General features: G+C 42.0%; 1 protein-coding gene across 1 annotated transcript; it reads right to left on the bottom strand.

The window, feature by feature from the left end:
• Positions 1-531: 531 nt before the first annotated feature.
• LOC124797814 (ejaculatory bulb-specific protein 3-like) lies at positions 532-11,268 on the bottom strand. Its single transcript, XM_047260842.1, has 3 exons — positions 11,183-11,268; positions 6,954-7,089; positions 532-760 (listed from the first exon to the last, which is right to left on the bottom strand). Exons 1-3 carry the CDS (start codon positions 11,240-11,242, stop codon positions 564-566), a joined length of 393 nt encoding a protein of 130 aa, XP_047116798.1. The 5' UTR covers positions 11,243-11,268; the 3' UTR covers positions 532-563.
• Between the last annotated feature and the right edge of the window lie 743 nt (positions 11,269-12,011).

The raw sequence follows: 12,011 nt of genomic DNA, 5'->3' as shown, positions 1-12,011 counted from the left end.
AGCTTTACTTCTGCTAGTACCTCGCCTCCTACTGTGAGGATCGGGCGTGAGTCGTGCTTGGATACCACAGTTGGTAAAACACTTGCCTGCGAAAGGCAAGGGTCCCAAGTTCGAGTCCCGGTCCGGCACACAGGTTTAATCAGCCAGGAAGTTTCAGGCTGCCTGTTGTTCGCATACGACATCACTGGTGTCTTCTTGAATTTGTTGAAAAACCTACGGCTGTGGCACTCCATGACTATCTTTCCAGTTACTGTGTGTGTCCTCAATATGAATACATGGTAAACCTTGTCATCAAAAATTAAAGAAAGCACTTATGGCTAGTCTCCTTCATGCTGAACGATTGACTTCTGGTTCTTAAGAGCAATAACTGCAAATGACGCCGATTTTAAAATGAAATGTTGCTTCATCACTGATGTGAAAGCAGATCGTTCCTGTGTTCACAGAACAAACGAGTTCAGGAGCTCCATGTTTTTCCGTGTTTGTGGGTAGGTCGAAATGGTCTTTTACATTATAGGTTAGGTGATAGATTTATTGAATATAAGAGTTACAAGGGATGATGAGGATTAGTGGTGGATGCTGTACTCGGCCCAGGACTTGGCGTACTTCTTCCTGTATTCTCCAGATGGGTCGTACTTGTCCAGCAGCTTCTTCATGAGGTCTGGGTGGCGGCGCGAGACCTCTCCGAAGAAACCTCCGATCTTCTTGTGCTGTGTCTCAGTGCACTTGGCGCAGTCTGTACGCACTATTTCGGGCAGCACCTCTGCAAAGGAAAATACGGTTACAATCGTAGAACTGTATTGTGCTTCGCGATGGAGTCCTATTTAGTATGTGTAGATTGGGGTGAGCAGTGCGTATATTGCTGACTTAGTCGCTAGGGTCCTCGGGTGTCAAAACACAACTACTCCTTAATTTTTCTGGAAATACTACTGCATCGTCTCAACAATTCTGCCACATAATCACATTCCCAGATTCAAAACGTGTCGTTTGAGATCAGGTCTGAAGTATCAAGGTTGTAGCCAACGACAAAAGATGAATGACAGATCCCAGGCGTTTTAAAACATAGCCATTTGGCTAATTGAGTATACTGCAAAAGAAACTATGCCATTAAAGAAAAACTTAGGTACCAACCAAGCTGCTACGTCTTCTTATGGGGAAACATCAAGATCTTAATGGAACATTGTTGAAGTAAATAGTGGGCCATGTTTTACTGGTTAACTTTGTTACGAGGACGTATAAATGTTTGAAAACAACATGATTACGGGCAGAATTATAAGATGTACTACATTAAGTATTAACCGAAGAATTTAGGTTGTTTCCATTACACATATATACAGTAGTACCGTATCTACTCGGGGAATTAAAGGTTTTAAGTTCCACCTTTTATTTCCTCTAAGAACGCGGGAAGTACGTATATTGCATTCACGATCATATGCCTAATTTCTTCAGGTATACGTTTTTTGATATTTAACTTTAGTTTAACTTCATTACGTTACTACACTCCTGGAAATGGAAAAAAGAACACATTGACACCGGTGTGTCAGACCCACCATACTTGCTCCGGACACTGCGAGAGGGCTGTACAAGCAATGATCACACGCACGGCACAGCGGACACACCAGGAACCGCGGTGTTGGCCGTCGAATGGCGCTAGCTGCGCAGCATTTGTGCACCGCCGCCGTCAGTGTCAGCCAGTTTGCCGTGGCATACGGAGCTCCATCGCAGTCTTTAACACCGGTAGCATGCCGCGACAGCGTGGACGTGAACCGTATGTGCAGTTGACGGACTTTGAGCGAGGGCGTATAGTGGGCATGCGGGAGGCCGGGTGGACGTACCGCCGAATTGCTCAACACGTGGGGCGTGAGGTCTCCACAGTACATCGATGTTGTCGCCAGTGGTCGGCGGAAGGTGCACGAGCCCGTCGACCTGGGACCGGACCGCAGCGACGCACGGATGCACGCCAAGACCGTAGGATCCTACGCAGTGCCGTAGGGGACCGCACCGCCACTTCCCAGCAAATTAGGGACACTGTTTCTCCTGGGGTATCGGCGAGGACCATTCGCAACCGTCTCCATGAAGCTGGGCTACGGTCCCGCACACCGTTAGGCCGTCTTCCGCTCACGCCCCAACATCGTGCAGCCCGCCTCCAGTGGTGTCGCGACAGGCGTGAATGGAGGGACGAATGGAGACGTGTCGTCTTCAGCGATGAGAGTCGCGTCTGCCTTGGTGCCAATGATGGTCGTATGCGTGTTTGGCGCCGTGCAGGTGAGCGCCACAATCAGGACTGCATACGACCGAGGCACACAGGGCCAACACCCGGCATCATGGTGTGGGGAGCGATCTCCTACACTGGCCATACACCACTGGTGATCGTCGAGGGGACACTGAATAGTGCACGGTACATCCAAACCGTCATCGAACCCATCGTTCTACCATTCCTAGACCGGCAAGGGAACTTGCTGTTCCAACAGGACAATGCACGTCCGCATGTATCCCGTGCCACCCAACGTGCTCTAGAAGGTGTAAGTCAACTACCCTGGCCAGCAAGATCTCCGGATCTGTCCCCCATTGAGCATGTTTGGGACTGGATGAAGCGTCGTCTCACGCGGTCTGCACGTCCAGCACGAACGCTGGTTCAACTGAGGCGCCAGGTGGAAATGGCATGGCAAGCCGTTCCACAGGACTACATCCAGCATCTCTACGATCGTCTCCATGGGAGAATAGCAGCCTGCATTGCTGCGAAAGATGGATATACACTGTACTAGTGCCGACATTGTGCATGCTCTGTTGCCTGTGTCTATGTACCTGTGGTTCTGTCAGTGTGATCATGTGATGTATCTGACCCCAGGAATGTGTCAATAAAGTTTCCCCTTCCTGGGACAATGAATTCACGGTGTTCTTATTTCAATTTCCAGGAGTGTATATTAATAGTATACACGTGTATTAGTGGCTTTGTGATCTGTAGTTAATAGAATATTATTGTTATTGCCCAGACAAATTTTGTTAAAAGTATTGTAAACAACCATGAGCAAGAAGTGTTTGAGCTGACATAGGAAATTCAGTTATGGGGTTCTGTGCATCTGTTGTGGCAGATGGTTGCATTCGGGTGAATACAGTGCCATGGGAATCGGAGAAGTAAATGGGTACCTTCCATGTTATTGCAGATTATGTTCAAGGGATAGAAAAATAGCGGAACAGGAAGGTGGGAAGTGATAGCAAGGAACAGGGGCCACAGAAAGATAACAATATCAGACAGTTTCATCATTGGCACAAACAACAGATTTGCCTTGCTACCTCAATCAGCTAAGGAAGAGTCTTAAGTAGATGAAAGTGTATTCAGCACTCAAGAGACTTTCACTAGGAAACCAACTGTTGCAAAAAATGTAGAAAGTAGGAGGAAAGTTCTTATGTTAGGTAGTAGCCATGGAAGAGGTGTGGACCAGATTTTGCAGGAAAAATTAGGTGACAGGTACAAGGTCACAAGTATTTTCAATCGCAGTCCATGTCGTAGCCAAGTGATAGAGGATGTAGCATCATTGTGCAAAGATTTTACAAAGGAGGATCATGTTGTGGTAGTGAGTGGAGCAGGAAACAGTATTGATAGGGATCAGGGCTACAATATTAAGTGTGACGTAGTGAAAATAGCATCTGCAACGAACCATACAAATGTTGTCTTGGTTCGTGCAATCATACAGTGTGACTGGCCCCAATTGAACAGCTCTGTCATGAAGGTCAATATGAAGCTAGATCAGTTTCTTCAGGTGGCTACTTTGTCAAGCATAGGTTTGGTTCCTGATGGTATTGGTAGGTGGGACTTCACAAGACATGGGCTGCGTCTCAATAGGAAAGGGAAGGGTAAACTGGCTGGGATGATAGCAAAATCTTTAAGTGGGGGCACTGGAATTCGTGGGAGTACTTTTTTAGGCTAAGATCAGTATCGAATCATCCTACATTGATTTAAATCAATCTTCATGAAATGTTCAGAAAGGCAGGTACTAGAGATGTGAAAATATCACAAGATTCTCATAACAGTGCAGTGAAAAATAATGTTAGTATGTCACAAGATTCACATAAAAGCAGAGGAAAAATAATATTAATATATTGCATCAGAATGTCAGGGGATTTAAAAACAAAGTAGATAAGCTTCTTGTTTGCATAGAAGATTTAGAAACGGAGGGTGGAATAGATTTACTATGCCTGCCTGAACATCATATCATCACAGGTATGGAAATGGTAAATGTAGGTGGATATAAGCTTTCCGCACATGTAAGTAGAGACACTATGGAGAGAGGAGGAGATGCCATATATGTTAAAAAGGAAAAATTTGGGAACTAAAAAATTTTGTGTAGAGAAACACACAGAAGACTGTACATGTGGGCTTACACTAAATAAAGACACTTTTACAATTGTAGCCATTTCCCCACTAGGAAATTATCAACTATTTTTTAAAAACTTGGATTATTTGTTGTGCTACCAGTCAGACAAAGGAAAGCAAATTATTGTTTGTGGGGATTTCAACGTAGATTTTGTGAAGGAGTCGGATCGAAGACTCGACCTTGAAGTATTACTTGGTTCTTTTAATTTGACATCAGTTATTGATTTTCCTACTCGAGTGGTAAAGGAAAGCAGCACACTGATAGATAACTTTCTCATAGACCAAGATAAATGTAATTAAATAAAAAATGTTCCTGTTAAGAATGGTCTGTCTGATCATGATGCGCCGGCCGAAGTGGCCGTGCGGTTAAAGGTGCTGCAGTCTGGAACCGCAAAACCGCTACGGTCGCAGGTTCGAATCCTGCCTCGGGCATGGATGTTTGTGATGTCCTTAGGTTAGTTAGGTTTACCTAGTTCCAAGTTCTAGGGGACTAATGACCTCCGCAGTTGAGTCCCATAGTGCTCAGAGCCATTTGATCATGATGCACAGCTAGTTACAGTATATGATATAGCTCCATACAGTAATGCAAAACAGTCCTCCAAAATAGTGTGCTCCATTAACGATTTAACACTTCAAAATTTTAGGGAAATCCTGCAACAGACTGGGATGAGGTGTGAGGGAACATGATGCTAAATTAAAATTTAACCTATTTCATGATACCTTTGAGAGTGTATTTGCAAACAGTTTCCTAAGAAAACAGTGAAATATACTTGTAAGAATCCATGTAAAAAAGCCATGGCTTAATAAAGGGATAAAAATATCTTGTAAACAGAAATGGGAAATGTATCTTATAGCTAGGAGGTGTAATGATCACAAAACAATGAAAAATTATGAAAACTACTGCACTTATTAGGTAAAGGTATTAAAAAGTTCGGAACTATGTGCATTATATCTGAGATTAGCACATCTCATAATATCATTAAAACAATTTGGAATATTGTGAAAAGGGGAACAGGGCAACCGAGAGCACAAGAAGATTGTATTTCTATCAAACACAATAAAAAGTTTGTTAACAAGAAGTCAGAAGTAGAAAACTTTTAATAATCATTTTTTAAGTGTTGTAGAGAAGATAGGTCCCTGATATTCATTAGAAAATGCAAAGCAGTATAGGGAAGAAGCAGTACCTACGCAATTTGTTAAAATTGAAATTCAACCCACCTCTCCCACTGAAATTATGAAAATAATAAATTCACTCAGAAGTAAAAGTTCATATGGAATTGATGGCATTTCCAACAGAGTATTAGAAAGCTGTTCTCAACAAATAAGTAGGATTCTCAGCCACATATGTAGTAGCTCACTGAAACAGGGAATTTTTTCCAGACAGAGTGAAATATGTTATTGTTAAACCATCGCATAAAAAGGGGACAGATCTGATACTAACAACTATCGCCCAATCACATTTCTGACATCTTTATCCAAAATTCTTGAAAAAGAAATGTATGGAAGTGTAGCATTACACATATTTGTAAAAATGAAGTACTAATAAAATGTCAGTTTGGTTTTCAGAAAGGCTTTTCAACAGAAAATGCTATATATGCTTTCACTGATCAAATATTAAATGCAATAAATAACCGAACATCACAAATGCAAACACTAGTGTTGATATACGTTTATTTCTTTCCACAGCGACACATCACTCTGTTAGTGACGGATCAACGGTCATTGACAGTGCCGGTTTTTATCGCCACCCCACTATGAAGATAATTCCTCTTTCTCTTCTTGCTAACCACGTAAAACAAATAGTATTATATTATTCACTAAGGAAGAAGATATATAGGTGGCCTGGCGTTGCGTTACAGGGTAAGGAGATACGCTGCACAGCTAATCAAATGTACATGCCTCGGAAAAGTTGACTGGTACTGCAGTAAAGCAGGATTTCCCTAATTTTACCCTGGGGACCAATAAGCTCTATATATTCTGATAGAAGAATTAATTCCCTGTATGGACCAGAGTATGGTCTCGGAGGTTGTTCACTGTGCACTACATAGTTCTTGCAGTATCACCCACAGTTGACTGGAATTTCAGGCTGACTTATACCTTTATCCCAACCCATATTTTTATTTCTAAGCAAACTTATTTAAATTCGGGGAACAATCATATTCCAATCGTCATTGCTCCATTGGGACCCCTTTACTGCCATCTGCAGCTACCCGATTACTGAATACAGACTCACTGTATTCATGGTACAGGTCTCATTTTGAGTGTGAGCTTGTGGTGTGGGATTGGATTGGATTGGATTGTTTGGGGGAAGAGACCAAACAGCGAGGTCATCGGTCTCATCGGATTAGGGAAGGATTGGGAACGAAGTCGGCCGTGCCCTTTCAAAGGAATCATCCCGGCATTTGCCTGGACTATTTAGGAAAATCACGGAAAACCTAGATCTGGATGGCCACATGCTGGATTGAACCGTCGTCCTCCCGAATGCGAGTACAGTATGCTAACCGCTGCGCCACCTCGCTCGGTGTCGTGAGGGTTATACCATCCTACTGGGTAGCGGAGTGTAGACTACGATGGGGCTCACCCTTGAGCGCTTTCCCGGCGGGTCTGCACGCTGCGTCTCCTTCTTCCAGCAGGCAGCGCATCGCATCCTGGACTCGAGTTTCATCCGACAGCAGCTCCTTCAGGTCCAGGCTGTCGAACGTGGCCGGGTACTTCTCCTGCAACATAGCACACCACTCGCTGTAACCAGAGGTCTCATTGCATGCAAACTAATTCGTATTGCCGAATAAAAGTGGCGGTATCGCCCGTACCCTTCCAAAGGTACCATCCTGGCAATCGCTTTAAACTGTAACTCGGGAGCCTGTTGGGGAACTGGAGCCACCATCTTCACGAAAACGTTCTTAGCACCTTAACAATGCTCCACCTCACTCAGTACATTTCTGAAGTCTTCCTTAATGATTTGTTGAAGACATATATACCAAAATTAGCAAATTAGCAAAATTAGCAATAAATGTTTGCTTAGTGTGTACTTAAATTACGCGATTAATTTTATATGTACAAAAGATGAAATTGTCGTTAACGACTACGTTCCAAAACTTAGTCACCTAACTCAGGTACAGCACGAGAAGAAGAAGAGAAAACCCGAAAAACGACAGCGGAAATTGATCGTTGATACTGTCACATATTTCAAACTAGAACTCTGTTGCTTTACATATACACATGCTGTGCAGGCACTTACTGTGACTCTGTTTGAAATAGAAATATAGACCCATCGCAAACAGTTACTAAATTTTAAGTTCCTCTTATATTATTATTTTCGACGTATTTTGGAGGCTTTGCTCCTTCAACAGCTGCTGGTTCGCAGGTTTAGTTCTATTTACATTGTTCTTAGAAAGTCAGCGATGTAGAAGTATGTAGGTTTTAGATTTATCGCTTTTTGTTCAGAATTCTTTTGGTGGATTCATAAGACGAAATACTCCCTTAATATTTGTTGCTTACCTTTCTCGAGGGCGCTGCATTTGGACTTAACACATCCAGACTTTACGGACATCACTAGAAATGTTACACACACCTAGCGTTTCCTCGTTGAGTGAGGTATTACATAGTTTTTCTATCCATGAATATGTTAATTTTTTACAGTTTTTTTACGTTAAAGAGTAGTGTGTTTAGTCTGTTTCTCAAATATGTCATCCATTTAATTAAAAACACTAAAGCGTATGACAGAATTTGAATTGTGAATGATACTGTATAACTCTACTCTGATTGTAATTTGATATATTTGCAAAATTAACATTTTCTACAAAAAGAGGATCTATAATAAATAAAACTAAGTGGAATCTGTTGCATATGATGTGGTTTCAGAGAAGAGGCAAGTTTCGCTAAGGTCCTTATTACTTTTGTGTGTTCGTTCTCAATCGTTTCGTTCAGAATGACAGCTCACTGTAGTATTTGGTTTCTGTGTCCTTCTGAGCTTTACACAATATTTTACTTTATACCCAATGATTGTGCATTCTAAATGGTCTGTCAGGTTTTTTAACCAGTTTCTGACATTGTACTACAATTTTTTGCTAAACTTCACTATTTGTGGAAAATTTTAACATAAAAGAGATTTTTAACTATCGTAGGCAAAAAGGCATCATGGATGCCCAGCTGCAGACCTATATTTTACAAATGTAGCTAATTAATTACGAATTAGAGACTCCCTTTTCGTATTGTCTTATCACAAATACATTTTATTTGTTTAAAAGTGTTTATTAACTGTATAATATATATATATATATATATATATATATATATATATATAGCATTGTCATAGATAATAACTGTGGCTAGTGTGGTAGTCCATTACCTCTGTCTGTATTACAAGTTGATTTTTCTACGTGAATTTACTTTCCTAGACGATAAACATATTTGTCATTGTCGCCTTGAGTTGTGATTTATCTATCGCTACTACGACCTAACGTGCTTGCTGTAGTTGAAAATGTTAGTCAGTTTAATAAGTCACGGATGCAAAATACTTAAGTGAATTCTTTGTAGACGAATGGAAAAACTGGTAGAAGCCGACCTCGGGGAAGATCAGTTTGGTTTCTGTAGAAATATAGGAACACGTGAGACAATACTGACCGTACGACTTATCTTAGAAGCTAGATTAAGGAAAGGCAAACCTACGGTTCTAGCATTTGTAGACTTAGAGAAAGCTTTTGACAATGTTGCCTGGAATACTCTCTTTCAAATTCTGAAGGTGGCAGGGGTAAAATACAGGGAGCGAAAGGCTATTTACAATTTGTACAGAAACCAGATGGCAGTTATAAGAGTCGAGGGACATGAAAGGGAAGCAGTGGTTGGGACGGGAGTGAGACAGGGTTGTAGCCTCTCCCCGATGTTATTCAATCTGTATATTGAGCAGGCAGTGAAGGAAACAAAAGAAAAATTCGGAGTAGGTATTAAAATCCATGGAGAAGAAATAAAAACTTAGAGGTTCGCCGATGACATTGTAATTCTGTCAGAGACAGCAAAGGACTTGGAGAAGAGCAGTTGAACGGAGTGGATAGTGTCTTAAAAGGAGGATATAAGATGAACATCAACAAAAGCAAAACGGGGATAATGGAATGTAGTCGAATTAAGTCGGGTGATGCTGAGGGAATTAGATTAGGAAATGAGACACTTAAAGTAGTAAAGGAGTTTTGCTATTTGTGGAGCAAAATAATGACGATGGTCGAAGTAGAGAGGATGTAAAATGTGGACTGGCAATGGCAAGGAAAGCGTTTCTGAAGAAGAGAGATTTTTTAACTACGAGTATAGATTTAAGTGTCTGGAAGTCGTATCTGAAAGTATTTGTATGGAGTGTAGCCATGTAAGGAAGTGAAACATGGGCGATAACTAGTTTGGACAAGAAGAGAATAGAAGCTTTCGAAATGTGGTGCTACAGCAGAATGCTGACGATTAGATGGGTAGATCATATAACTAATGAGGAGATATTGAATCGGATTGGGGAGAAGAGGAGCTTGTGGCACTACTTGACTAGAAGAAGGGATCGGTTGGTAGGACATGTTCTGAGACATCAAGGGATCACCAAAAATCGTAGAGGGAGACAAAGAGGTGAATACACTAAGCAGATTCAGAAGGATGTAGGCTGCAGTAGGTACTGGGAGATGAAGAAGCTTGCACAGGATAGAGTAGCATGGAGAGCTGCATCAAACCCGTCTCAGGACTGAAGACCACAACAACAACAACAACAACCAGTGAATGTGAATGAGCCACGGAATGAAACATGGAAGCAAAAATGGAAGAAAAATTTCAGGACAAGTCTTTAATGAAGGTGTAAAATTCAAATCAACATAGAAATTTATCTAAATATGGAAGCAATTTTGGATACCATGATGGAAAGGACTATGCCAATTTCACAGACTGAATAAAAGTAAGTTGTCGTACGACATATTCAACTGCTGGGTGGTTATAATTAAACTGAAGCTACTCACGAATCAGGATGCCCTGTAATTGTTGTATGGTAGCGAGACCTGGTAATTATGCTAGTGCATTAATGTGGAACCTATGTAAGCTGGAAAAAATTATTTCCCAATCTGGCCACAAGGCGTAATTCTAGCCCTGTAAAACATCTCGCCGACGTTTCCGGCGCCCACATTCAACAAATTGTGTAAGCAACGGTTAATAATAAAGTTAACAGTATTCCTTTCTCACTTGTTTAACATATTCTTCCCACGTCCTGTTCCTAATCCATTACATATGGAAAAATTTCTATACTTCTCGCATTCACAGTGCCAGATTTGCATCTGGTGGCAAAAATTGGAAAAAATTCTTTTTCCAGCGTAAGTCGGTTCCACTTTAAAGCAGTAGAATATTTACCAAGTGTCGGTGCTGTATGACACTCACAGTCGACACTGGGCCACTGTGAGTAGCTCCACTTTAATTATAACCACCTGGTAGGTTTTGAAGAAGACAGCTGAAGTTAGGAATGATTACAAACTTCATATATTCCGTATTGAAACTACGGCAGTCTAAGAAAGTGTAAAATGAGATATCTGAAATATTTGGGACCCCATACAGTACATCATTGTACGAGATTGGCAGCATGGGGCTTCTGACATTACCCACCAGACTGCTTCTTGACTTATTTGAAAAGAAAGGTCCTACAGCAGTTCCTTTGTGGTGCACCTGAAGTAAGTTTGCTGCCTGAAAGCTCTGTGGACAACTGTGTATGAAGAATTGTGGGCGCTTATGGAAGACTGTGTTCAACTGAAGACAGTGCACTAGAAAAGTGTCGTGGCCCTTACGACGAGAACTGATCCTTACCTCGGCGGCCGCGACGAGCACCACGGAGGCGCAGAGGAGCAGAGCTACGTAGCGGTTCATGCTGCTGGTGTCGGTGGTGTGAGCTACCTGTTGTCGACTGTGCCGCAGTGACGGCTGGCGCGGCTTATATGCCGGCCTGGCGTGGCCTGGAGTGGCGGCGTATCGCTCTGTGATTGCCGGAGGAGGGAGCGGGGGTCGATCACCCGACACCTCAGCCCCACTGGTTCACAGCGGGCCACGGCCACATCCACCACCATGGCCGGTGTTCCACATTGATTACAAGCCACGACCTAGTCTCCTCAAACACTCCCCACTGCCTCACCCAACTGCCGAAGACACATCTAGGTACAGGAATCAACATAAACCAGTCGTTTCTATAGGTGTGTATAGGACCTTCCAAAACTTTGTTATTAAATTTTGTGAGTTTCAAAGTAAATTTCGTTTTTTCTAGGCAAATTCTCAGTCTATATTGTTCCGGTTCATAGTGTTCCACACCTCAGTCAGTAGAAGAGGAACCATTATAGCATCACTTTGTTGCGTCTGTCTGTCTGGGCGCCTGTCTGTCGCACTGTTAAAACCTCTTTTCCCAAGAAAGAAATACTTAGAAATATCAAGGCGAAATTTATATCACATTTTAGGCTGTAAGGTCCCTGACCGTGAAAAAAATTTAAGCTTCTAGGTTAACAAGGTCAAATAGATAAGGCGACTTATGTCACATATTTCGTTACTCGCTAACTAACTCATTAAAACCTACAGGGTACATCATGTTGACCTAGAAATATGAAATTTGACAAGAAGCAAAATTTCACATTACAACTAAAGAAAAAAA

The sequence above is a fragment of the Schistocerca piceifrons genome, chromosome 5 (genome assembly GCF_021461385.2).
Source record: "Schistocerca piceifrons isolate TAMUIC-IGC-003096 chromosome 5, iqSchPice1.1, whole genome shotgun sequence".
Lineage (NCBI taxonomy): Eukaryota > Metazoa > Arthropoda > Insecta > Orthoptera > Acrididae > Schistocerca > Schistocerca piceifrons.
The sequence above is the reverse complement of the archived record's forward strand: the minus strand, read 5'-3'. Positions and strand labels throughout refer to the sequence as shown.

Excerpts from the sequence above, each read along its gene's own strand:
- LOC124797814 (XM_047260842.1), bottom strand. The coding sequence starts at position 11,242 with ATGAACCGCTACGTAGCTCTGCTCCTCTGCGCCTCCGTGGTGCTCGTC. Across the intron at positions 7,090-11,182 it reads TGCTCGTCGCGGCCGCCGAG|GAGAAGTACCCGGCCACGTT; the intron begins GTAAGGATCAGT and ends GCTATGTTGCAG. Across the intron at positions 761-6,953 it reads CGCCGGGAAAGCGCTCAAGG|AGGTGCTGCCCGAAATAGTG; the intron begins GTGAGCCCCATC and ends TTTCCTTTGCAG.